The sequence below is a fragment of the Gavia stellata genome, chromosome 2, assembly GCF_030936135.1.
Source record: "Gavia stellata isolate bGavSte3 chromosome 2, bGavSte3.hap2, whole genome shotgun sequence".
Classification (NCBI taxonomy): domain Eukaryota; kingdom Metazoa; phylum Chordata; class Aves; order Gaviiformes; family Gaviidae; genus Gavia; species Gavia stellata.
Window position 1 is genome coordinate 103,233,486 of NC_082595.1, and position 27,169 is coordinate 103,260,654.

Below are 27,169 nucleotides of genomic sequence, written 5' to 3' on the forward strand. Positions count from 1 at the left end.
AGATAGCATGGGGAAGTAGACTTTTGGCATGAGTTTTGACCAGGAAATAATTTGTGGTCTCCCCAATAATATTTAAATACATTTTTATAGAAAGCATAAGGAAATTTATGTTAACATGTATATCATGTGTCAAAACCCCTGTATTTGATAAATGAAAAATGTTCGTGGCTATTCCCATAACGCTTTTTGAATTAGAAACATGGGGAGGAATCAAGAAAATGGAAAAGAGAAATACTTCAAAATGAAAACATTTGAAACAGAGAAGGTTTCATTTTTTTTAATCAGCTCTACTTGGCAATTTCAGGAAGATTTTACTGAAACTTAACCTGCTGACTCTGCAGCCTGGGAAGGGAGATTACTTTCCATTGCCTCAGGTGCCAGGATCAGTCCAAATAGGTAAAGGCCAGTCCCACCATGTCCTTAGTTACAGCATTTTCATCCGCAGAGACACCAGCTGAAGTCACACCTTGGTAGAGAGTGCAGAACTATATAACCTATAGGGTGGCTTCTCCTCTCATTCGTAATGATGTAAATCAGTAAAAGTCAATGGAGGTCTGAATGTGAAATGGAAGTAAAAGAGAAAAAGAAGGGCCTTGTGTTCATGAAAGCTGCCAAGGGTTATGTGGGCTTATCTACCAGGGCTACTTCCACCGCCATTAATGGTTTTATACTACTGGAAGTGCTAAGTGAGATCTCTGGATCAGAAAGCAGCTAGGCTCTGTTTATCCCTCGGCGTTTCATCTGCAGTGGCCACCAGCATATGTTGGATGTGGACTGGACTGCGATGTTGTATGGAGACACAGATTTACCTCTACAGGAACGCGGCTGTCAAGTGTCTGGCCAACCTGTTTAGTGGTGGGCTCGCTCAGGCTTTGAGGGAATGGACAAATATCTGCTGTGTTAATCACAATCTTTTCCTCGCTTTGGCCAAAGAAGATTTTGGATTGTCCTTAACATTTCAGAGGTGTTCAGGAATACACAGGAAGATGCATAGTTGGGTAAAGGAAAGAAGATTTTAGGTAAAAAAAAAAATGGAACTGAATACTGGCAGGTGCTGTTCCTGCATAAAACCCAACAAGGTGGGTATATACACATATATATGTGTGTTTAGGTTGTGTATTTCATCTTTTGGCCAGGATTTACACCAGCAACCAAGACATGGGCTAACATCTGAAAAATCCTCACTCCATCACACGCACAAGCCCCAAGAAAGACTGAACCAAAACATCTGGCAATTTGATCACAAAGCGGGGATTACATGGGTAAGAGTAACTTCATTGGAGGGAGGGAGGGGGAAGAAAGTGAGACAAGGGAAACAGAATAACTTACAGGAAGTGGACCCCCCCCCTTCACCCAAAACACATAATCCCCTCTCCCAGGTCAGGGCTTTCTGGGGTGCAGCAGGAGCTGGGGGTGCAGGCAGCCATGCCGAGCTGCCTGTCCTGTCCTGCCAGACAGGTCCTCGGTGCTGGCCCGCACACTCAGCTCAGCGCCCCAGGCTGCTCCAGCCACTGGCCACGCGTGCCGGGCAGGTGAGCCCCTCTGGCTTCTGCAGTAAGATGGGGAGAAGGGTGTGCTGTCCGAACCCCACCGCCCACTGCTCCAACCTGCCTCCTAAGATCAGGCTCACCACCCAGCCAGACACACTGCAGCACAATTTGCCCAGGCTCCCACCCCACACTCCAAAATCATAACCAGCATCATGGCTGGTTTTTGTCACCTCACGAGTGTTGCCCCAAATGCACCCCAATTTAACCCTCATAAACCTGCCCAGTTCCCTCTCCCATCATGGTCCTTTCCTCTCCCATCATAGCCCTTTCTTCTCCCATCATAGCCCTTTCCTCTCCCCTGCGTGCCTGCACAGCCGCCTTTCTGCCTTTTAGCACAGCTGCAATCCAGCCCAGTCTCTCCTTAGATCTCACCGAATGGGAGGTGAGTAAGTAGCACTCTTGGAAAGGGAGGGAAATTTCTTCAATTTGCATGATTTTTTAATTCCTTCCTTCTTCTCTTTTCACACAATGAAATCACTCAGAATCTCAACAAGTAAGTGATGTGTTGAAATTAAGTAAGTGCAAGTCCTGTGAGCAAGTCACAAGTCAAGTTGGATTCTTTTTCTCCCTTTTTCCTTTTCTTTCAGTCTCCTTTTTTTCTCTTTTCTTTTTAACTGTGAGTCCAAAAAGGGGAGTATTGCCAATGTGCTTATGAAAAATTGACAGACAATCCCTCTTCAGAGAAAACGAACAAACCAATAACTAATTCTCCAGTCCAGGAGAGGTACATCAGCTTTCATGTGGCATCAAAATGACTTTGTCTAATTGATTGAAAAGCAGGAGAGTCTTGCTGGCTAGAAAAGAACATGCAGAATTTCAGGAGAGGTCAAACATGAGATTTAAAATATATGTTGGGTTAGTCTTCCTCCCCTCCTGGGACCTGGGAAGCTGGGACTATATTCCTGGCCCTACCATTGACCTGCTCTGTAGGTGAGGTTAGCACATTTCTGCAGATCTCTTTCTTCCACTACAAAAATTTGTGGTACTCAGACTACTCTGAAATTTGACCCCTGCAGCTGAAATATTCTGTACCAGAGTAATTGTGGCAGGGTTTATAAAGAAAGAGAATATTTTTTTTAATGCCAGAGACACAGCTGAAAAAACGTCAAGCTTCTGAGGCCCCCAAACCTCCTCAACTTCATTATTGGTCATTATTTAGAATAGCATGTTTGAATGTGTTAAGATTACATGCTGTTCATGGTAGCTTATTTGATAGAAGCTTATCTGCACACCTGCAAAGAAGCACAGAGAGGCAACAGTGAGGGGGAAGCCCAAACAACACGGGAAGCCCAAACAACACCCAGCTCTTGCTCCTCGCAGGCCCATCCCAGGAGCCACCTGCCCATTCAAAGCCATCTTCACAAGCCCAGAGGAGCCCAGAGGCACAAAGGTAGGTGGGAACCCAAATTAAGGACTCAGAGGAAGGGGCACCCTGCCTGGGCCCCTCCCAGGGCTCTTCCAGGAAAGCCTCAGCCCCAGTGTCCAGGTGTGACACCCAACACGATGAGTCTATGCTGGAGCACCTTTTGGATTGAGGTGGGAGTTGACCCTAGGGTTGTGGGAAATGTTGTGGAATGCGGGGGAAGAGAGTTTCAGGATTGCACCAGACGTGATGAGATGCTTAGGGGAGGAACAAAAGGTGGGGAAAGGGAGGGATTTAGGTGATTTGAGGAGGAACAAGTGTGGGAAAATAGAGGGAAAAGACTTTAAAAGGGTTTGGTTGCACGTAAATAGTTTGCTAGTCAGTATGCTCATCTGGCACCTGATCAGCACGGTCTGTCCTGTCTTCTCATTAAACTCCATTTATAAATCTTTTTCTGGGTGAGGTGGAGTGCATGTGTGTATTTGGGGGTCTGAGTGCCAGCACCTGGAGTCAGACTGTTGGTCAGAGGGTCTGTGTGTCCGTAGTGGCAGCAGCTCAGTAAGCGCGGGTGTGCGAGGGAGTGTGCCAGTGCTGGTGCGGATCAGGCTGGACTAGCTGACAGATAGGTGAAACGGCCTGGGAGCCGGGGTGGTGGGGGTCTCTGAGAGCGAGACCGTGGGTGAATGGGCTACTGGAGGGGCCAGGGGAGTCCTGGCCAGCTGCTGGAGAGCTGTGCGTGCAGGTCTGCCGCGCGCGTGTGTGTGTTTGCGCTTATGTGTGTGTTCGGGAGATGGTCTGTACCAGCACCTAGAGTGGGGCTGCTGCCTCGGGGGCTTTTATGTCCAGCTGCCAGCAACTGGGGAGACTGGGATCACAGGCAGCTATTGGGCTGACTGAGTATCTGAGCCCAGCTGATGGAGGGATATGCATTGCAAATAATATGTATATATGCACTTATATTTTCCACCAACAGACCTTTATCCTGATCAGCCAGAGAGGGGGAACTGTTTGTGTTTGTGTGTGTTTTGAGTGTATCTGTGTGTTTGTGTATGTGTGCCTACTGGGAATGCACGCTGAGCCTCAACACTGGTTGGACCTGGGGCAGGGAGCTGCTGCAACCTTGCTTCTGTTGAACTTCTAGATAGCCCTCCCAAATAGCCCATGGTGTTCATGATGACAGAGCCAGATGACTTAAGGTTGCCAAATTCAGCTGGTGAGGGATTCAGTAAAACAAGTATTTAGCACTTTGCACTGACAACCACTCAAGCCTGGAGAGACGAAGCCAAAGGGTGATATTTGAAAGCAGGATAAAACAGGTAAGGTTGGAAGCTGAGTGACCCAAACGAGCGTGGACGTTGCCCTGACTGAAGTTAAACTTTACTCCGTGTCCTCCCACCCACATGCTCAGCTGTGGGCAGCCACGGCAGACACAACAGACACCCGAGTCCACTCAAGTTGAGTTATTTTTATTGAAAAAGGCAGGATGTGATTCAAAACCCACTGCAACAGTTCAGAAGACTCCCATATATTTGCGTGATACACAAGCATGAATAAAGAAACCGTCTGCTTTGGGAAATCGCATTATTGCATGAACGTAACCTGGAGTGAACCAGCTTGGGAAAAACAGCCTCACAGCAGCAATGTTTGAGTGGGATCTTCCTCTGCACATCCCCAGCTATTCCCTCCCACCCGCCCCCCCGCCCCGTTTATGTACTGTAAAAGACAATTGGACTCGTGTTGAAAGCTTAGAAATATTGTGAGAAACATTATTCTTGGAACAGCATATGTATGTGCTGAGGGATGAGAGGGAATGTGTGCCAGTGTGGGGTGGTTAAAGGGGCTTCAACCACATTTAGATTAAGGCCAGATTTAGACTCAGGCCAGGAACTTGGATGGGTATTTGTTTCCTGTTTTCCAAAGCTAAAAGCTGAAACGGAGGACAACTGATTGAAAAGAGGGAAGGAAGCATGTTTACAATGTTAATCTATGTGGGGTCTGAATGAAGCAGGTTAAAAAGGGTGGGGCTTTATTAGGCAGAAATATACATTGAATAGTTCCCAATATTTGTTGTAAATGCAATCTCAGTTTAACAGCATTTTGAAGGGCTATTGGATCTGCAAAGGCAGGCCTGGAGCTCTTGTCTACGACCAGGTTTCATCCCATCTGCAATGGGACGGTAAATATTAATCTGTGGCAAAGTCAAGGCATAAACTCTGCTGATTCTTCAGTATACACTTTTCATCACATGGGATGTGCCCATTTCACTGAAAAACTGCTTTAGGAATATGTTAATGAGGAGATTGAAAGATGTTGATTATAAAATCAGCATGTCTTTCCTCTATATAAACTCTGAGAAAAAGAGTAACTAGCAAATACAGCTGTAAATCCTTTTCACTGTTTTTGAATTAAAATTTTAGTTTTATTAATGTAGCAATTTTTCTGGTTTCCCTCTTCAAAATATGACAAAGGAACTACAAAAAGTGATGTTTTTTCTTTGTTCAAAAAAAAATCTGTTTTTTCAGATGTTTGGTTTACCTTTTTAAAAAGAAAATTGATTATGAATAATACTGTCAAAACTTTCCTGTTTTCCTTTTTCCAATGTAATTTTTAAATGGAAAATGTTTTTCATGCAAAAATGTTGGTCAACTATAATAACGCAATTTTTTGAAAAGTACCTTTTTAAAAAAAGCGATGCCCCTGGAGATGATAAATCAGTCACTGATATTCCAGGGTGCTCCTTGGTTTGCAGTGAGTGGCATAGGAAAGCAGCCTATTAAAATTCAGCTGATATTCTAGAACAATTCTTGTGTCTGATCCCCAAGGGCTGCAGAAAATAAGAGCTTTGTTACTGCTAAGAGACGTTTAGCTTGAATTGTATCAAGCTAGGTAACTTCAGGAATTAAAAAGTAAATCTCTCAGGCTCTGCTGAAATGTTCTTTCGCTCCAATTTCCTTCACAAAAGAAAGGACAAAATAGAGTGGAGTGGAGAATTTTAGCCATGCACAAGTTCAGTGAAAAGGTACTTTTTAGGTATAAGAACCAGCTTGTTGCCAATTTCCGTCAAAATAATTCCCCAGGTTAAATCCTGGTCCTATTGAAGTCATTGTCCAAATGCTCATTGGCTGCGAGGGGAGATCAGGATTTGTGCCGTTCAGTTCATTAGTGATGGTATGAACCCCAAGTAGTATTATGCTTCCTTTAAAGAAAGAGAAGCTCCTACTTACTGTTTATATACTAACGTTATTTCTCACACGTTTATTGTGTTACTCTCCTTAATTTGGTGCCATGCTGGGTCCCTGTGGGATGCCACTCAAACATTATGTCAATGATCTCAAAATTGAACTCCAGCGCTTTATTTTACAAATGGCTTCTAGCAGATGTGTGGCACACTTTATTAACTTAAGTACCCATTAGTTGAAAATTTCATTAGTTTGGGGGAAAGGGATCAGTTTCGTCAATAGATCTGGTATGGGTGGACCCTTTGTGTCAACCTGACCCATATCAAAATGGATTATTGTTGTAAGTGAGACAAGTGACCTAATGTTCTGCCTATTATGCACACATGATCTATAACCTTTTAAAATACTAGTGTGGGAAAGGAGCACACTTCACTGCATCCCCAAACCACGGATTCTTAACAGGTGGCAGTCCCTCTCTTAGCAACGTTTGCCATGGGCTGTCTGCACGAGCGTATGAATTATCAGGGGGTACAGTTTCCAACCAGGTAACCAGGGGAAAACCGGGATGGAGAATGAAACCAGAATAATGAACGGCCGAGCAGACGTTTTAATGAGCGCAGAAGGCAGCCGGTGGAGCTGGGTCTGTAGTGCCATCGTCTGACTGACCGGCGCATTTCGGCCAAGGCGTTTCGCGTGCTGCCTGGATCTTGTGGGCTCATAAAGCCGCAGAGGTAAAGCTGGATGTGGTTACAGCAGTAACATATGGTACGTTTTACTCCACAGTTTTAATGTTTTGATGCTGTTTGCTCCTTGAATGATGGCAGCAGTAGTTTCCAATGCATTCGCTTGACCTTATTTTGGAAATCATGTTAGGGCCAACTTGAAGGCCCCATGCGAAAATATTTGGTGGGACCACCCACTAAAAGGTGCACTATATAACGCTGTGGCTGTTTTGTGTAGCAGCTCTCACACCTGCCTTAAAATCCTTGACCTTTTGAAGAGGGAAAAGTAAATCTGTCTGGAAGCGATGAATCTGGAAGTGATGGAAGTGAATTTTACACAGCAAAGGACAGTCCTTATTATTAAGTTATTACTTCATGTTTCTCCTCACCTTGTATTCCACACTATAACACTGGGATATAAACAATGATACTACAGTAGCATAGCAACTTGTTTCTGGAAAGCAACCACTAACCATGATGCATCCTGCAGCCTCCTGAGGGCTCTGCCAATACGCAGGCTAAAGTCCTCTGTTCATTGCCTGCTGCATAGTAAGTGGAGATGAGCACATGAAAGAAATGTCAGACAGATAGTCCGAGAAGTGGATTGGTAGAAAATGCTGTTGAAAGAACCACAGGGAAAGGCCAGCCCTCCAGACACAGTGCTTCCATGCTGCAGGGCACTGGTGCCCAAACATCTGGTTCTGGTGACTGAGTGACTCCTCTGGAAGTACTTGGAGATGATCTGTTTCCATTCCTCCTTCACCATGCAGTGAGCAATGCCGTAAATCTGATCTGAGTTTGTGCCCTTAACCCAACCTGAAGGGGATGTATCGTCCTTCACATATATAAACTGTAAAGCACATGTACTTTCCTGCTGTATAAATCTCTGGCAGTGCCTAGGAAATCCCCGAGAGCAGGATGCCGTTGCAGGGAAGAACGTACAGCTCGCTTCTCCTGAGCTCTGCAGGCTGTGGGGTGGGAAGCAGGGTTAGGCTGGATGAAGTGCTCTGTCTGCGGCAGCCCGCTTCAGCTGCCGTCCTCAGGGGGCCTTCTCAGCCCTGTCCTCGCCTGATATTGGACACCAGCACGTTGGTGATGTGATACGAGGTGTGAGATAGCCAGGAGGAACCAGCTGGGATGAACTGGTCCTGGCAGAGCCATTGACCTGATTCGCAGCCCGTTCCTCACAGCAGTGTCTGGGCAGCCAGATGGGATGGGCCAGATGGGACTGACAGGGAAAAAAGGCTCATTTTCAATGATGTCGTGAGTTTGGGAGGCAAAGGGAGGGTTAGTTGTACTTAGGGTTTGTGGAGGGAGGATCAGTTGTGGAGCGACCTGTTCATCTTCAGTAATAGAGACATGTTTTACTGGAACAAGACATTTCTTGCTGCCATTAATTAAAAGCAAAAGCAAAACATAGAATCAGTAAACTCCAAAAGTGAACAAATCAAGATGGGCAAACTAGATTCCCCAGTTTTGTGAAGGGTTTCCTTTCCTCTCCTGCCAGCTTTGATTAATTCTCAAAGAGGTAAGTTTGTTTTTTTGCCAGAGTCAACTGAGCAGAGAGAGGTTGTCTGGGTTCCTTCAGGAGCACTGATTCCTCTGAGAGATACAGGTTGGATACAGAAAAAAATGGCTCAGGAAATCAAAAGGATATAGTATGTGCCTTGGCCCACATGCTCCCAGTTGACTTTCTGGGCTTCTAAGTGGTTGTGGGACACTTAGTTCACTTTTAGTTGCTCATGCCTGTTTCTCACCTCTAAAATAAAGGTCCATTTGCTTCCTGTAGAAAGTGTTTTCAGGTAGACTGAAGAAAACTTTGTGAGAGAATGAAGTATGTCAGTTCTTATTATACAGCGTCACACCATCGTAAATTGTTTTGTGAAGCAAAATGATGTTAATGTTATTACGCTTCATCTTCCGTCTAGCGCTGAACAGACAATTTATGGAGATTTAATTTCAGTGATTGCTTCTGCTGACAAGCTGAAGACCTCCCTCTCTCAAGTCAGTAGGGAAACACGCACTCCAGTTGCTTCTTCAGCTCAGGTTCATTGCAGTAATTTCAGTATGTTTTGCTGGAAAGTGCTTTCTCACAGCCAGGTCTCCCATGATACCGATATGGAGTGTACACTATATTCTTTCCCTGTTTCCTCCAGAGCCTAATATATCCTTTGCAGCACTTTCAGCTTGAAATGAAGTGTATGACCTAAAGTCTATAGAATAACATGAATCACTGGACAATAATTTATAGGGTCACCTCATAACTACTATTAAGTATAACATGACCCTGTTTATTGGAACATGTACAGGAGAAAGGTTATTTCTGAAAATTTTCTTGTTTATTCAAGCCAACATTGCTCCAAATCTGCATGGATTTATTGACATCACATTAAAAAAAAATTGTTGTCAAAACAACTGGGAAAAGAACCTTTTAAAATGGTAGAATCTTCCTGCTCCTGAAACTTTCTTGCAGGGAGGTGGGGAGTGATCTGTGGCTCATGGCTTTTCTGTAAAAGGTGATTTTTTTCTTATATAAAGAAAGAACTGAGATCTGCTTAGGGCTGTGTAATAAGAATGAACTAACTAAATGATAAGAAAGCATGTTGCATGTTAATGTTCGAAAAAAACATGTTGTATTTGGAAGGAAAGCAGGTTAAAGCAAAGATGAGGCCAACAACTTAAAGGGGGAAAAGTTATGTTTTGCAGAGTCTCAGTTTTCTGCATTTACTGCCCCTAAGTTATAACCCCCTGTGCTCTTCTCCACAGGAAAGGTAGAAGGAGTGAGGGGTAGAACAGGCATTGCTCAAAACAGTGGTGGTTTTGGTAGTAAGCACAAAAATCTTTGAGCAAAACATTTCTGTGTTATTTTGATTATCTGGAAAACTTTGAGGGTCTGAGGATGAATTTTCTTTTTCCGTGGTCATATACGATTTTCAGGGCCGTCCAGAGTCCCCTTGAGTCCCGAAAAGGCCTAATCCTGATAGTATACCCTCCTTCGGTACTTCTGGTGCTGAGGTGGGGAAGGAGGAATTTTGATAATCCCAACGCTATCTGTGCTCAGGACCCTCCCTGTCCTGCAAGCCAAACTCTCCCCACTCTCCAGGCTGAGGCAGGGAGCGTGAGGAACGTGCTGGGGGTGGAGAGGGTGTGGAGACCCGTTGCCTTTTTTTGCTTGGGCAACAGCTGCGGCTACAGGAGGGACTGTGGTGTATATGACCCTGTGTGCTTTTACAGAGCTATGGTAGGAGGCTGTAATGTCTGAGTGGTGTCTGAACAGGTCTGCGCGTATGCAACCTGCTTGGGCGTACATTTTCAGGGGTTTCTAAGAATGGTTTTGCATTTAGGATGGTTGCAGAAAAGACCTTACATTTCCAGGAGAGGTGTTGTACAAGAAGTCTACCTTTGGCATATGTTTGTGGGACCAGAACCAGAGACCTTGCTAAATTCTACCAAAACTTGATGGGTTAAAAAGCACGAAGACACTTCACACAACAGCAGTGACCGCAGAGGCCTGACAACCAGAGAAAATCAAAGCCTGTGCAACAAATATAGTAAGTGCTGTGCTTCAGAAGCCCAACTTGTTGCTCTTCTGGTATTCAGGATCCCTTAACGCCATCGCACATTCCAGATGTGCATTCCAGACTGTTCCAGCGCTGAAAGTATGCTTGGCTTGACCAAAGATGGGGGGTTTTATTCCAAATAGAGATGTATTTTTTTGCAGTCATCAAAAAATGTATATTTATGGAGGAAAGTTTGGGTGCAGCATGCCAGCACAGCAATTATGAGTGTGTAGAGTAAAGAGGTACTGTCAGGCTGCATATGCTTTAAATATCTAAATTCAGAGACCAAAATACGTAGGGACAGCAGATGGATTAGTGACACATTTGGGAAACTATGGGTACATGTATCCTGGTAAATTAAACAGTGTCAAGACATAGGCACAGGCACTGGAACTTACTCATTCGTGCTATTCAATTGTTAGAACAGTCCTTGGTGTGGTTTTGGCCCAGATCAACTAACGATCTCCCAAACAATTCCTAGGTATGGTTTGTGAGTTAGTACAGGCCAGGGACCATTGCCAGTACGCAACATGCAGGCGGCTGTCCTGTTCTAGAGGTTAAGAGTGTTTAATATTATGGATGCAATCAGATTGTTCCAGATGGCTTGATGGCCCTGACACTGTTTAGTTTACTAATATAGATGTAACGTTTAGGTTTTTATACTCATCCACTTGGACCTGTGACTCACATACGCCAAACAAACAGCTGTGGTGATTTAAGATGTTATTGCACCTGAGCTCTTTGTTACTGGCTCTTGCTGGAGGTTGCTGACCGCACTGTAGAGCTGCCAAAACTAATGTACTTCAAGTGTTTTAGACCAGTGAAGGTCAAGCCACGATGTGGGGTCTGTGCATGTACTGAATATAAGGAAAAGACCAGTTTAAGAAAATTCTTTCTCCTCCAATTACCTCCATGTATTTATAAGGCCTTAGCTAAGGCCAGAGCTCTCACTGGAGCCATCGCTATCCCATTCTTCAGCACAGGATGCCGTTAAACATAAGTGACCTTTCGGATAATACTCTTTTCTTAAAGCTACTATTTGGCTTCCATGGGCTGCTCTGCTTTTCCTGAATCTGTGCTTTTCTGACTGGTATTGCCCAAGAGTTTTGCACCCTAAAATCTATAGAGTAACGATATTTTCCCCAACTGCAATCACACTTGCTTTTAGAGACAAATTAGCTTTCAACAGTTTAATGTCTATTCAGTTGAGCCAGGCAGATTTATTGTGAATGGAGCTTCCAGCTGCCCATAGGATTGTGGTGGGGTACAGAGATGGTAGGTGGTGCAGTGCTCCCTGGCCCAGGGCTGTGAGGAACCTCCCGCTGCTGGTAGGACTATGATGCGGTACTGCCTGGGGCTCTGTGAGTTTCCTTATATATGAGGTAATTTTCCTTTTAGAAAGTTGCAACACTCTTTGGCTGAGTGGCAGAGGCTGTGGTCTCCTCATTTCCATATCCAGGGCTGCAGCTGTCAAAGACAGGAGAACCAGCAACCGGAGCAGCCACCCTCCATCTCCATGGAGAGCCCTTGCCTCCTTGCCTGGTGGTCTCCCAGTCTCATGCCAAGGCTGTCCAACCCATGTCTCCCTGATAGCCAGGAGACACCCCTCCCGGGCCACTCATGCCACTCACCCCACTGTGACATGGGTCACCACCAGTGTTCTGCCTGCTGTGACATCACCATGACATCACCAGGGCTGGTGCCTCACTGTGACATGGCTATTATCTTCTACTACTCAAGCGAGAGGAAACAATCCAATAATAATAGTAAACAACAACTGATAATGCTGGGGAGGGAAATTAAGTGGCTGCAGCAGCAATTGAAAGAACAGCTCAGCATAGGTTAAAAGAGAATTAAAAGCAGCAGCTCGTATCCACTGCCCAATTTTAAGGACTTGTGCTGCTGCTTGCTTTTGAGATTTGTGGGCTTGAAGGTTAAATTCTGGAAGAAAAATGGTTGTCAAGTTGACTGAAGGTAATATTTCACACCTTTAGAATTAAAGACACATCCACTTCCAAACCCTGCATCCATGAGTTACTGATGGCACTGAGGATGTTTCAGTGTGAACCGCAAGACTACATCTTTCTCTCCCTGACATGAACCAGAGATTTCGCCAGGGATTGTCTTGTGCTATGCACTTCAGTTGGACACTGAAACAAAATCTGTAAGTTAGCTTCCATCTCCTTGGTTCACTGCAAAAGTGCTGCATCCTCTTTAACTGACAGGACCAGAGGCAGTGGGCACAACTGAAACACAGGTGGTTCCCTTTGAACATCAGGAAACACTTTTTTTATTGTGGGGGTGACTGAGTGCTGGCACAGGTTGCCCAGGGAGGTTGTGGAGTCTCCCTCCTCGGAGAGATTCGAAAGCCATTTGGACATGGTGCTGGCCAACTGGCTCTCCGTGGCTCTGCTTGAGCAGAAGGGTTGAACAAGATGACCTCCAGAGGTCCGTTCCAACCTCAACCGTTCTGTGATTCTGATTCTGTGAATGTATCTAACAAACAGGGGCATGCTCTGACAATTACTCACTGTGCCTTTTGGCAGCCACATCAGTGGCTTAAACAAAGGGTAGAATATGGAGAAATCCCCCATGGCTTTCTACCAGACACTTCTAGGGCAGTATCTGAAGGGACATGAAAAAGACATAAACAACTTTGAATACAAGGGATTGAAGCAATTACAGCCCTCTGAAAAAGGTTCCCAAACTCTGGTGTGCATATTGCAGTTGGTCTACGTATTGCAGTGCTACAGACACTCCCAGAAAGATGTGCGTGTATGCATGAATGGTCTTTTTTATGTGCTTTTTTTCCCAGAGGGCACTATCCCAAAAAACCTATGCTTCACAACCTGGTATTAGAAGACAAGCTCAGAGGTACAATTAATTGGGCATAGGCTGCTTAGCTTGCTCAGAGTCTCCTTGCTTTCTTACGGTGCCTCTTTGGTTGGAGGAACACAAAGCAGTAAATGTAATTTAAAAGGCATCCTCAACATTTCTGACATCCTTAGCATCATAGCACATGCCATTCTTGTCCTCCAAAATATGTGGGGAAAGTGTGGTCATCTCACACAGTGCAAAAGGACAGCTGCTGGTTAATGGTTCTGTTAATCACAAGTGCATTCTAATAACAAATTCTGCTACTTCTTATTTTAAGCCAAGTTTATGTGTTTATTTTAAGAACAAAGGCCCAACTGCATGAAGTATCAGTGTTGCTCCAGCCAAAAAAATTGTAGACAACCCACCCCTCCCTTCTCCAAAAGAAAAAAGAAGCCTTATCTGGTTGACTGCAAGAGCAACATTCTTAGATTAATCTCAAAAAGGCATCTAATGAGTAAGAGGAATGCATTACATCAAAACAAAAGATCACATTTATTGGCTTATCTTTTCCCAAAAACAATTTCTACATGTGTTGAAGATAAACAACAGCAGCAAAGCAGGGAGTCTATGACCACAAAATGTCATCTAGGGCAATTTTCTGTGACTTCCAATGTGAGTGGGAAACGCGAACTTCCTCCACTTACATTACACTAAATAGTTTTGGGAGCACAAGAAATGCTGAAGCCAGATTTAATACACGTTTGTGTTGCATGGTTGATCATGAGTTCCACTGAAAGATTTTCCTGTGGCTGAGGCATTCATAACTAAGCTTTCCTTTGAGGAATCTCTGCCATTAAATAGGTATGAACTCACAGCCTTTCAGTTTTTGGGGGTGCTTACAGGGTTTAGGTCTTACCATGCAATTGAGTAATTCAGGGTGGAAGATACCTCTGGAGATCTTCTGATCCAACACTCTATACAAAGTAGGGCTAACTTTGAAGTCACATTGAACTTTGAAGTCAGATGAAGTTGTTTGGGACTGTGCCCATCTGAGTTCTGAACATCTCCAAAGAAGATGATTCCACAACCTCTCTGGGATCTATGTTGGTGTTTGATCACACACAGGGGGACTTTTTTTTTCCTTCATATGACTTTTATCTATTGCTTTTTGTCTTTTCGCTCTGAGAAGAGTTTGACTCTGTCTTCTCTATAACCATGCGACAGGTCGTGGAAGACAGCAATAATATCTCCCCTTAGCCTTTTCCTCTTAAGACTCAACAAACCCATCCACCTCCCTCTTGCTCGCACGCTATGTGCTCCAGACCCCTGACTAGGTTGCTGGCCACTGCTGAAGTCACTCTGGTATGTCCATGGCTCTCTTTCACTGGGGATCCCCAAAGCAGACACAGTAATCCAGATGTGGTATCACAAATGCCAAATAGAAGAGAAGGATCTCTTCCCTGACCTGCTGGCTATAACTGCCCAGTATGCAGTTAGCCTTCGTGGGCAAAACACCATACTGCTGACTCCTGTTCAACTTCTTGTCCACAAGGAGAATACAGATAGGTAGATATAACATGTAAATGTATATATTATACATTGCATATTACATACTGTATCTATGTATACGCTAAACTCTATCCTCCCTAACAGAAAAAAATGTGCTTTAAAAAGTTCTGTTGCAACCTTATCCACAGCAGAACAAATGGGCTATCTGCTAACTACATTATGGTGGATATCAGTAATCACTGTGGGAGTACTCGACTTCAGAAACAGAGACTGGCTGCACACCAGATACAGAGCAGAAGTGGAGATGGGGTGAAGAGGCAGCTGAGCTTTGCATCAGACTTTCCAGTATGTGCTGACTTTTCGGTATCAGTCTTTGCAGGCTATGCTTTTCTACTTTAAACACTTTTTTGTTGCAATTATTTGGTTTTTTAGTGGGAAAAAAAGTAATGTAATTTTATTAAATAAATAATCTTCTCCCTGTAATATCGACTAGTTTTCATGCCTTGCTAAACATTAAACCAGATGAAATGGGGCTTGGTTACATACAGTTAAGTGGCATGCTTTTTGTGAACGGTAAATGAGATAACTATTTGTTATTTTTAAACAAATGTTCACCCGTAAAAAGAAACATCTCTATTAGACAGAAAAGTGACTTCACAAAGGTGCATTATGTGGCAGCCAAAAATTGAAATGGGTGGCAGATTATTTCCAAAGTTAAAAGTTTATGGCGAAACCACGATATAAATTAACTGCTAGCAGCCGTTGAGTCCATTCCTCGGATCATTTATCTGTATGAGAGTGTTATATGTCTGATGCCTGGTATGTATGATGGTTTTGGGGTGGACCAGAGTGTTTCTGAGTGATTTAGCACATGAAATCAACTCCAAGTTTCTAAAACAATAAACATGATGATGAGAGAGAGAAGTCCATACATGCATCTTGATTTCTTGTTGCCATCACAGTCTATCTACCTCATGGTCTTCAGCACCATTAGAGATATTAGATTATCTCCAGGTCATGAATTAGTTTTATTCTGACAACTCCATTGAAAAGTAGAGAAGTATAATTCCCATTTTGCTGCTGGAAAACTAATATATGAGAAAATGAGGTGACTGAATCATGCAGTGGGTCCAAAATTGGCCTAGGAACTGAACCCCAATCCAGAACGTGAGCTATTAAAACCAGATCCTGTCTCTGTAATGGGTAATATGTTGTAAGGGTAATCAGACATGGGGTATATATTAAGAAGATTTGTAAAAAGCAGAAAGATGGTGACATTCAGTGGAAACCTTAAGAAGGAAGACATAGAAGTCCAGATGACACACACATACACGTAGCCACAAAGAAGTCAGCAGGGTGTTACTGAGCAAAATATCAACAAACCTTTTTAAAACAATAGTGTGTTTCTAAAAGGGCTGGAAAATTTCAGTTCAAATCTTTTGGAGGAGGAACTGGCCAAGTTGAGTAAGATCAGCCGCATCACTTCACAAAATTGTACATCAAATTCATCAGCGCATTTCAGCTAAAAGGAGAACAAATTAAGTCAAACTGCCTCATTGCACCATTTAAAAAATATAACTTTCTGATTTTGTGTTTAAACAAAAATTGAAGCTTTAGATGATGAACTTGGTGGAACACCATTGGTGAAGCTGTTGAATTAATGGGACCTGAGTGGGAAGAGTTACGTCAGCTAACTGCTGACAGGCATGTTGGGAAGACTTGGCTGGCTCGATGTGCTGAAGTGAAGGGGATGACCTAAGGATTAAGGATTAGCCTTAGGCTTTTAACTTGACAGTAATGTACATTGTACGTGTGTGTGTTTGCATGGATGTGTGCACATATAGACAGATGTGTCTGAGAGAGAGATGAGGTGGGGTTTGTATTGCTGTAACGCATTTGACTTCACAGCTTTGCGTATATGGGCTATGTGTGAGGGATGTGTTCCTTCAAATTTGGCTGGTTTTCTGTTCTGCAACTTTACAATGAAATGCTTTCGCATAACTTTCCGTTTTGTTTCTGACTAGTTGTAAGCCAGTCATTACCATAGAGAAAAACAAAGGCTTATTAAAGAAACAAATATAATAACAATGGAGAAAGAGCATTATAGAGAGACAAACAGCCTGCTAACAATGTGAAATGTTTGTCTGAAGTGTCACAGGACACAAAGGTAGTAGGTGTTTTTGTCAGACCTTATTTTTATTAATGACTCTTTGACAACATTCAAAGGTAGTAATCTTGAACTAAATTAACACCTATGCTGAACTTCAGAGACAGTGATACCACCTCTCCACTTTTCTTCCTGAGAAGTGTAAGGAAGAGAGCATGTACCTGGGAAATGGGGATTTTCTGGCTGAATGCAGAAGCTTGATTCAGTTGCCTCAGCATAGGGGTCTAATAGCATCTTGTTACTGGCTTTGGATCTTAACTGCCTCTCAGGCCAGCCACCGATTTAAAACTTAAGAATATTAAAGGCTTTAGAAGGAAAAGAAACAAATGGCATTTCAGAGTCACTGGTGGGTGCCGTGTGGGGATGTTTAAGAAACTGGTGACAAAACAGTATATTAGTAGATGGAGTGATTTCTGGGGGATCCAGCACAAAAACCTTCCATACATGAAACCTACCAATAAAGCTATAATTACCAGTGCTTTCAGAGCAATAGTAGAGTTGAATACAAGGGCATTCATAAAACACTTTCTACAGAAAACAGTTCTGAATAAAACCACTATCAAGCTTTTTAGAAATAAAGTCCTGTAATCATAGTAAATACCAGAAAAAGTATTACTGCAAAATAACGAGAAGGTGTATGTTCACTTTTTTCCTCTACTTGGCAACAATATTGGAATACATCTTAACTGTGGCAGAAGTAGTGCTAGCAGGGGAAATATGTGGGGAAAGAAAAGTATGTTACGGAGGCTAACTATTTGCTTTCTGTCCTTAGCCAAAGCTGTACACAAACCAGAGCAGAATATTACCTCTGTAAGAATAACCAGGTTGCCCAGAAACCCAGGACTCCCCAGCCTCATTCAAGTATAACTTCCACAGAGTAATTATAGAAGTGGCAGGCAGCACTCAAAGAGTTGCAGGTCTGTTACTTTTCCCTATGCATCTTGATTAAGACCAACCCCAGTGGCTCCCTCCAAGTATCTAACCACAACATTTGTAGGGTAGATGTAGTGAGCACTTTCATTCTGTATGTTCTCTCCGCTGTCCATTTGGTTCACTCCTTGCTTCAGGCTAAGTCTCAGGTCCCCCCCACACCTATACTGCCGGTCAGAAACAACCAAAAGTTCCCTCTTTAAGGAGACTTGGATGCTGAATAGAGAGTTGTTCCAAGTCCTGTTTCCTACAGGCTATATAACGTTTGAGGTAGTTTATATCACTTGTTCAGAGATCAGAACTTGTCCCTTGAGTCCCAAAGGCAGTATAGATTTATCCATAAATTCAAGATTGTTTCTAGCATGTCCTCTTGAAATCATTTGCTCGGAAATGAAAATGAGGTTATAACTTGTGGTGGGTGTCTGCTTACAGCAAACACCTGGCAAATTCTTCACAACAGAAGCGTGCTGTAAGCATCTCACATGACCTTCGTTACTTCTGTAAGTTGTTGGTACTACTGCTCAGTGTGCTTGATCATCTCATTCTGCCAATGCCCAGACCAGCAGATGACCCTTCTTCAGCCATTCTGAGGAGATCTAATGTTGCTGTTTATTCTCCTAACAGCTACCAAAATCACACCATCAGAATATAAGTGGTAAGAGTCATAGCATGCTTTTGTGGTCAGTTCCCGCATGCTGGGAAAGCGTCCATGGTTTGGTAAGGCAGAGGGGTACTTCTGTCCAAATTGACATAAATAACACAGAAGAGGAAAGATGCAGGACTGGCTGAGATGATTTCCCTTGCTAGAATGCTTCAGGGGAATTTAGGATGTTTTCAAAGTGAGTATGGACCAGATAAAGAATAGAAGATATGGTTCTGGAGTATGATAGCACTAGCCATGAAGGATTTGTCCTACATTCTTACCTATACTACCCACTTAATTTTGCAAACTTATACTCATGTAGGTACATATCCAGTATTATAGGACTGACTGGCTGGTTGTGAACACAATTACATATCTAAATGCACGGCAAGCTCACAGAGAAAAAATACTTTAAGGAAGGCAAAGGCAAGGGCAGGCCTTGGCCCATCCCCACTGCAGAGATATTCTCATCAGTAAGAGAAACAGTGATGTGTTGCTTCTTGTGCAAGGGTAGGTGAAAGAAAAGGTTTCCAACACCTAAAAGTTAAAGCAGGTTTGAAATCCCCTGGACTCACAAATTCTGGTGGGCCTGGAACCCAGAAATTTTAGAGAGAAATTAAGGAAGATTTCTGCAGAAGATAATCCAGGTTGATACAAGTGAGTATCACAGGCACTGAGGGTCAAAGGAAATTATGTATTATACCAGAGAATAATATCAGATAGCTGGCAGGTAATAATACCCTGGGAACCGTGCAGTTTGCTAGGGGGTTTGTGTGTGTTATGTATGGTTAAGGATGAAGCTATTTACTGGAGACAAGACAGCTAGAATAGAAACATAATGAAAGAGCTGTTGTAATATCTTACTGTCAATCTAAAAACAAAAGTACAATCCTCCTAGCAAACTTGCCCTGACACCTACTTCCCCTTAGTTCAGCCATGGCTGGTTATCAGGTTGCTTGAACTGGAGATAAAAGATGGATGGACGTGTTCTATATTGCTTTGACCACACTATTTCAATTTCTTGCTATTGAGATTTGCCTTCACCACACCAGTTCAACAGCATTCAAAACTTCTGGAAGTCCTCTAACTGGACTGTTGAATGGTAGATGTAAAGGTTTTATCAGAAATACACTGGTATGTGCATGTGTGGTGTTCAATGCTGCCAGAACAGTGGTAGGCTAGTGACAGAAAGTATTCAGATTGGTGGTTGCATCTGAGTTTGGTATTGGGGCCTGTGCCTCATGGTTGCAATCAGAATGATAATGCATTTACACGCAGGGATACCATAAAAGTTCTCTGTCTTTGTATAATGATATATTAGAATGATGATGAAGACAAATGCTCATAAATGATTTACCAAAGGGTAAGTATAGTGTTAAGCATGTTAACCTAAAGCTGTACCACTTTAGTCATAGAGAATCATGGAGTAACTCAGGTTGGAAGGGACCTTGGAAGGTCTCTAGTGCAACCTCCTGCTCAAAGCAGGGGCATCCTTCAACTCAGACTGGGTTGCTCAAGACTTTGTCCAGTCAGGTCTTGCAAACCTCCAACATACACTTTTGTTCTACAAGATCCCAGTTTCCCCTAATGCCTTGGATGGATAATGAAATGAGGGAAACGGTGATGAGAGGTATATGGATATCTCCATATTTAAGGCATGGGACCAGAACCCAGGATTCTTGGCCCTGGCAGACTTTCTCTGTGATACTAGGTAAAACTGGGTAAAAATATATAAAGAGGCTCTGGTTAGTGTTGCACAGGCAACCTTCATTCTGGCCTGTCTTGAATTTGTTAGTGATTAGTTTTTCTGTCTGCATGGTTTTTCAAAGATATTTTTGTGTAGATTTTTATAGATAATAATATAGCCTTTGTCCTACAGGATCCCAAAGTGCTTCTCAAGTTATACACCTAACTGGCCAAAGCCTACTCCTGCTGAGGCCAATAGACATTTTGCCATCAGTTTCATTTGGGCTAGGATTTGGCTGTGTAGAAATGGAATACAAGCAATTCTATATGTCTGTATGGCCTTTAATAAATTCTGGTTTCCCACCTGAGCAATAAATCTGCCAGCGGAAGAGTAGTACAAAATTTGGTGTCACTTACTGAACAACTAAATATTTCAATATAAACTTTGTAAGGTATCAGTAGATATAATGACAGTTGCTCTAAAAGTATCAATCGCACAATTTAAAGCCAGAGGTGGAGGATGCACTGTATTGTGTGTGTGGATGTGTGTGTAGAATCTCTGTATACGCAGTGAATTATACATGTATTTTTAAATCACTTAATAAAAGATCAGCTCTAGTTAGTTGCATAATCTAAAATTCTGGAACATTTTTTGCTATCCTACGTCTGCAAAAGTTTTTCATTTAGGAACACACACGTTTCTTGTCAATGTTATTTCTACAATCACTTAGTTAGAGCAGGGCATATTGTTCTCTGAATTTCTTGTTAAAATGTTTCACTTAATTAAACTTTTACAACCAGTTCTGCTCTATGTCTGATACTTGCTGTAAATTATAAAGAAAAGCCCCTCTGGCATTTATGAGAATTCAGACGATGAAGACTATAGGAAAAAAAAAAAGATACAGTGTCACTGAGCCCCAGATAGTTGCTGATTCCCAGTTATCTCCCACACAATTAAATTTAATGGAATATAATATTTCTTATTATATAAATTAGACTGAAAAAGAGGCCAAAATAGAACTAATAATATTTCCAATTACTATATTGCAAACGTTTCATAAGTGGAGTGAATTGCAGCATAATTTGAATAATTGTGGTTTTGTCTACATTTCCGTAATACATTGCATGGAAAATAAGGCTAAAATTTGCTTGAACCAGAAAGAAAAACAAACCAACAAACAAACAACAGGAAAAGCCATGGAGATTGAAGTTACACCTGGTTATACGTGCTTGTGGGACGTACCCATGCACACATGCAAACATACACACCCCTTCCTGCGTCAAAACATTGCCAGAGTTTCAAAGGGGTGCTTGAGATTACCTCTCTGGGGTGGGGATTTAATAACAGCTAAGTTCCAGCAAGATCTCATCTTTGAGAACAGCGTTCTGCTTCCAGGCCCTCCCAAAACCAACTGTGGGATGACTGCAAGATGGCTGTCACATCGATTACAGGATTCAGAGCTTTAATCCAATTGGCGGCAACGCTGCTATGAGACTTGGAAATCTCTTCTAACCTCTAACCACAGTTTAGTGTGCAAACTATTGTGTTTGCTCTTGGGAAGCTTCACTCTTGCCAAAGAGAGCCAGTATTTATGCTATTTGGCATATTTATTATTCAGTTAACCCATTCCTTATAAGTACATCGTTTTTTAGAATTTATAACCCTCCCAAGAACTATGGGTGATGGACAGAAATAAATAGTCATGAGGGAGAAAACAAAAGAAAACAAGACTTAAAATCTCTCTTCTCCCATAATTTTTATAATTTCTTCTATTGTCCTTTGTTTCACAGGGCTATTTGTCATGATGAAGGGAAGCAAGAATCAGTGTCTGAGAAATCTGGTTGTGCTTAAACATTTGTGAAATTCAGGGAAACGAGTTGTGCAATCTGACATCAAATAAAGATCAGATGACCCATAGGCTTCAGTTTCCTTGTGAATGAAGGTGAAAGGGCTCTGCAGTCAACATCTTTATTTACTGGGATACTGAGTAGGACATGTAAACACAGAATTTTATACCTCTGGTTCCCTCAGGCACAGTGACTTATGCAGATTCATTCTATTCAGAATGAAAACTCCTTATTTTACAGTTCACAGGGGACTCATCCATCTCTTTATCTGAGAATTATTGCTATATTTGTAATGGCTGAAAACTCTAAAGAGAAAATGGATTTACCTCACTTTCTAAGAGATGCCTACACTCTGCCGACAGTTAGATAGGTCTGTGTATACTACTGTGCTTGTCAGATTCTGATTTTGGGGCTAATGTAGCTCATCTGAGAAAAATCATTACTGGCAGACTTACTTGGGGAATAATATTATCTGTCAATAGGGATATCAGGGTTGTATAGCTCAACTTGCTCTGAGATCTTGCTAGATCGGTGTGGACCAGCTGTGGAGGTGGGAGCGTTATTGCTGCATAAACTCAACACGGGCACTGGGCTCTCTCGTTTCCAGGACCTGAGCTAGCATCTTTGCATGGTGCTGCTCTGCGCTGTAAATATGTATCTGCAGCCACAAAACTTATTCGGGTATTTGTAACTGGTGTTCCATTGCTTCATGTATGTAACCAACCATGTCATGGGATGAAACCAGACTCTGTTTTCCCATTAACGAACAAGCAACAACCATATTACAGAGTGAACCGATTGTATCAAAACAGACATGTAGACAAAATTTCTAGTGTCGTTTGTTAAAGAGTTTATTCTCAAAGAGGCAACATTATCTCAGCCTGAGCATGCCTTTCTTGAGGACTATCTATATAGTATTCCAACAGAGGAAAATAAACTGTAACAGGTCCACATGTTTTCCACTCAAAAGTAGTCCTATTTTGTGAGTGAATTCTTCAACATTATTTAAATTCATCTTTAAATCGAGAATTCATTTAAATGAGGTCTAGGCTTCAGCCTAGGAGACTGAGGGGAAAACTTTTTAACTCCCAACATATACAGTGATGTCAGTGAAACTTTGACAGTTAACTAAACTCGCAATAAGTAGAAGTTAGACAATTTGATGTGAAACCAGAAATATCATGGGAAACAGGTAAGAAAACCCTGTATTTCTGAATCATAAATTAGCCAGTAGAGAGAAAACCCATCTAAAATTCTTGGCATAGTTTTCTGAAAACTGATACATGCATAAATTTATTTTTCTTAACAGAACATTGGTATTATTATCTGCAGTTTTCCAAGAGTCAGATTTCTATATATGTTTATATTTCTGTGTTCTTTTTCACTTTTTGATGTTATTTCCAGAATTCATTAATTTTTTTCTTCATATTTTTGTAGGTGCTCTTTTCCTCTTCTTTTTCTCCCAAACTTATCTATGAAGGTATTTCTATGTTGGGAAATAGATGTGTTTCCAAGTCATTCTTCAACTGGCTTATGAATGTGACCTTTCTCTTAAAACCTGTTTATTCTATGTTTTCCATAGCTTTTTTGACTATTTACAATATGTATTGCACATTATTGGCCTGATCCAACATACAGTGAAATCAGAGCAAAGACTTCCCATTGACCTTGACAATTGTTGGATTAAGCCCTACGGTCCAAGTAAAAGTAGCTGTAATGAATGACACAAAAATGTAATAAAGAACTCATTTATTGGCTTATTAAGCTTGTTAAAATAACCTAGTGTAGATTATTCAGTTTTCATTTACAAATTCAGATTCAAACAGTATCTACCTGAAGCTCCAGTATGCTGATTGCTGTTATTTTTAAATACATTGTGGTACAAACTTATTACTTCTCCTCTTCTGCATGTCCATTCAGGTCTTAATGCGCTGCTGTATATTTTCCATAATCTGCTGAAGACTCAGTTTCTCAGTGGCAAGTTGTTCATCAATGAATCTTTGCATTTCTTCCCATTTCCTGGAGCCTTGCTCAATGCCTTGCTGAATCAGTGTGCGTGTTAGTTCCACTTTTTTTCTGAGTGCCTCTCTGCTTTTTTGGGGCATTTGGTAAATGGACTGCCAGTCAAATGGCTTGGGCACATCTATTCTAAGCTCTCCTTGACGAACAGCTATATATGGCTTTATGCTCTCAGCTGTTATTTGCTCAAACCAACGAAGCAGCTCTGAGAGATACTGCAGGAATGCAGAGTAATTTTCTACAGTTAGATCAATTAACCTTTTGGCCTCACTGATTAGCTTTTCTTGGGAATGACTAAGCTGCCCATAGATCTCCTGGATTTTTTCTTTGACTTGCTTGTGATGTTCATCGATTTTCCTCTTAGCAGCTGCAGACCAATATCGGATTTTTTCCTGAGCAGCAGATGAGAGCTCTATGACCTTCTGTTTTCCTTTTCCTTCAACATCAGTTATAAGGTCATAATATTCCTGGCTGTAGTTTTCCACCAATTCTCTTACTTGGTCTGTCAGGCGTGTAACAGAGTCAGCAAGATCTCCAACATACTTGTTGTGCCAATCCACTAGTGTATCTATTAGATTCTTCAGCCATCCCAGTACCTTGTCTTCCACCTCATAGTATTTCACAGACCATCCAAGTGTAGTTGGATCAAAATATTCCTCCCGCAATGCCTTTACATAGAGGAGCAGCTGGTGTAGCTTTTCTGAAATGTCCTGGAATGTCTTCTGGCTAAAATCTTTAAACTGAGAAATGTATTTTTTAACATCTTCTGCCAAGGATCTCAGTTTCTGTGCATAGTCTGAAACCACTGCATCTTTGTACAGCTGTTGCATTTGGACTTTGATGTCTTCAAAATTTTTGGATTGCAAGCCTCTAACCATTTCTTCTACCTTCTGAAAGACTTGTTGCACTATTTGTTTCAGTTGCTTAAGCCTTCCTGCAAAGTCAGCTTCCTGGAGAGTAGCAAATGTCTGCTTGATTTTTTCCTGCAAGTGTTTCAGCATTTCTTTAATTTGATCAAGTACATTACGACCTCTAAGAATTGTTTCAGAAGCAGGAAGTCTGACTTCCAGCTCATTGATAGCTGCAATCAAGGCATCAAAGTACTCCTGAAGTTTTGAAAGGCATAAATCAGCACTTCTTGCTACCTTCTCTGTAGTCTTAAGGTATATTTCTTCACCAGTGTACTTTTCAGACAGGCCAGGGACCTGGAATTTTGTGGTCTTCAGGAATTCAATGGCTGAGTCAATTAGGTGTTTTATTCTCTTGTGATACTCTTCTATTATGTCAATTGTAGCATCCAAAAGCTTTGCTTTTATTCTTTGATAGTCAAACTGTTCAGCTTGATCTGCTGCTTTTTGATATAGCTGTTTAGCTTTGACCTTCATCTCCTGATATTTGCCAGAGGCCTCATTTGCAGCTGTGTGAAGCTGAGCATCTATTTGATCTATTTGTTTTACAGCAAAAGTGTATGCTTTGTCAGCATTATTCTGCATGATAGTCTTCATCTTTAAGGTGGCAGCATTAATTTCCAGTCCCATATGCTCCTTATGATACCGATTAACATACCTATAGACTGCATTTGTCATTTTAGGTACTTTTTCTTTTAGACCCAACAGCAAGTCTTTGGCAGCATCCTCTTTCCAGTTGAATTTCATTTGAATCAGGTCAGGCTTCTTGAAGGATATCTCACTTTTTAATATGTCAATGTCCTTCTGAGGAGCAGACTGAAAATACAGAACAGGATAAGAAAAAGGTAGTTTGTATATAAAACAAATCTGATAGTATTTATGAGTGTATTTCAACATTCTCTTTTTGCATCTTTAATTTTATTATATATTAGGATAAATACACTACAATTTTTTGTCTACTGTGTGTTTGCTCTCATATTGAAAGGCTATTTTGGAAGAAATTATATTGTATCAAGCTACTTTGCCTCTTCAAACAGCAGGACAAGAACATAACTTAGTCTGGTCTTTTTTAAAATTTGACTGCAAATAAGAGATTTCCTTCCTTTGTATTAAATGCCTATCATGTCTCATAAGGCATGTGAATTACTTGGGAAAATGAGCCTTCTACTCATTCTTGAAATCATTTAAAATGAATTCAAAAAGCATTTCCTTCATATGAAAATATTAGAGGATTTCATTTTGTAATCATTTAAATCAATGAGACAATTTAGAGAGTTACTCAGAATCATTAAAGATCCTCGAATGAGAATCTGTTTACATAAACAGATTTTCCAGGTTTCAGTAGTCAATAGTGAATTATGAGTTGCTTGTGATTCCTAAATTAGTATATCACTTTGGAAGGTAAGATTTTAAGTTTGAAATTGTCGCAGTATGCCAATAATTATAGCATGTTTTGTTAGCAGATCTAGTAAAGTTTTTAATCCTCTTAATGTATTGTGATATATTAATATATAATATATCAAGCTTACCCGAGTTCGGTAGTAAACTCTTGCCGTGAGAATGTCAGTGTCCATTTCAATGACATAGCCCAAGGTCCCAGCAGAGGGTGAAGATACTGAGCCGGATAAGCTCCTGTCAGTCTCTTGATAATGCATATGAACATCTGTAAAAGTTGGGCTGATGATGTCTAGTGATGCAGTGTTGTCCATGACTCTACAACGACAGTGAATACACAGCTATGAAGGAATGCACAAAGCACAAGCCCAATGCAGTGTGTCTAAATACAGTACCACCTATTGTTTTATATATATGCATGTATGTAAACAATGCCTTCGTCATCAAAAGAAAATGTAGGGTTTTACTATCCACATTTCTTAGAATTTAGCCTAACACATTCAAAACTTCACATCACTCCAATTTTCCTGTTTTAGATAAAACTATATTGAGCTCTGTTGAGAATTTTCATTAAATTAGGGCAGCAAAACGAAACTTGTAGCTGTACCACTGTCAGTTTTCTACAGAATTCTACAAGCTGACTGCAATTTTTTCCACCAACACAAGTATAAGCAGTATTTTTTATCAGCATTTGTACTTGTCTTCACAGACTCTGTCCCTTAGATATATCAACACAACACTTGCAGATCAAAACCGGCAGTTAGAAGGCCAAGTCTGTAATCCCTAGTATCGGTACTCGTGAATGAAAATTACTCTTTAACGGCTTGTGGTGACAGAGGGATCCAGTGAAAAAAACCCAAAACAATTATGTTG

At 41.6% G+C, this 27,169-nt stretch overlaps 1 protein-coding gene across 1 annotated transcript in view; it reads right to left on the minus strand.

Moving 5' to 3' along the window:
- Window positions 1-22,821: 22,821 nt before the first annotated feature.
- The window catches only part of APOB (apolipoprotein B), a 37,555-nt gene continuing 33,207 nt past the window's right edge, over window positions 22,822-27,169 (minus strand). The window contains exons 28-29 of the mRNA XM_059834946.1: window positions 26,431-26,614; window positions 22,822-25,717 (exon numbers count right to left, since the gene is read on the minus strand). Of these exons, the coding sequence (XP_059690929.1) occupies window positions 23,891-25,717; window positions 26,431-26,614 (2,011 nt within the window). The 3' untranslated portion in view covers window positions 22,822-23,890. The remainder of the gene's footprint in view (window positions 25,718-26,430; window positions 26,615-27,169) is intronic.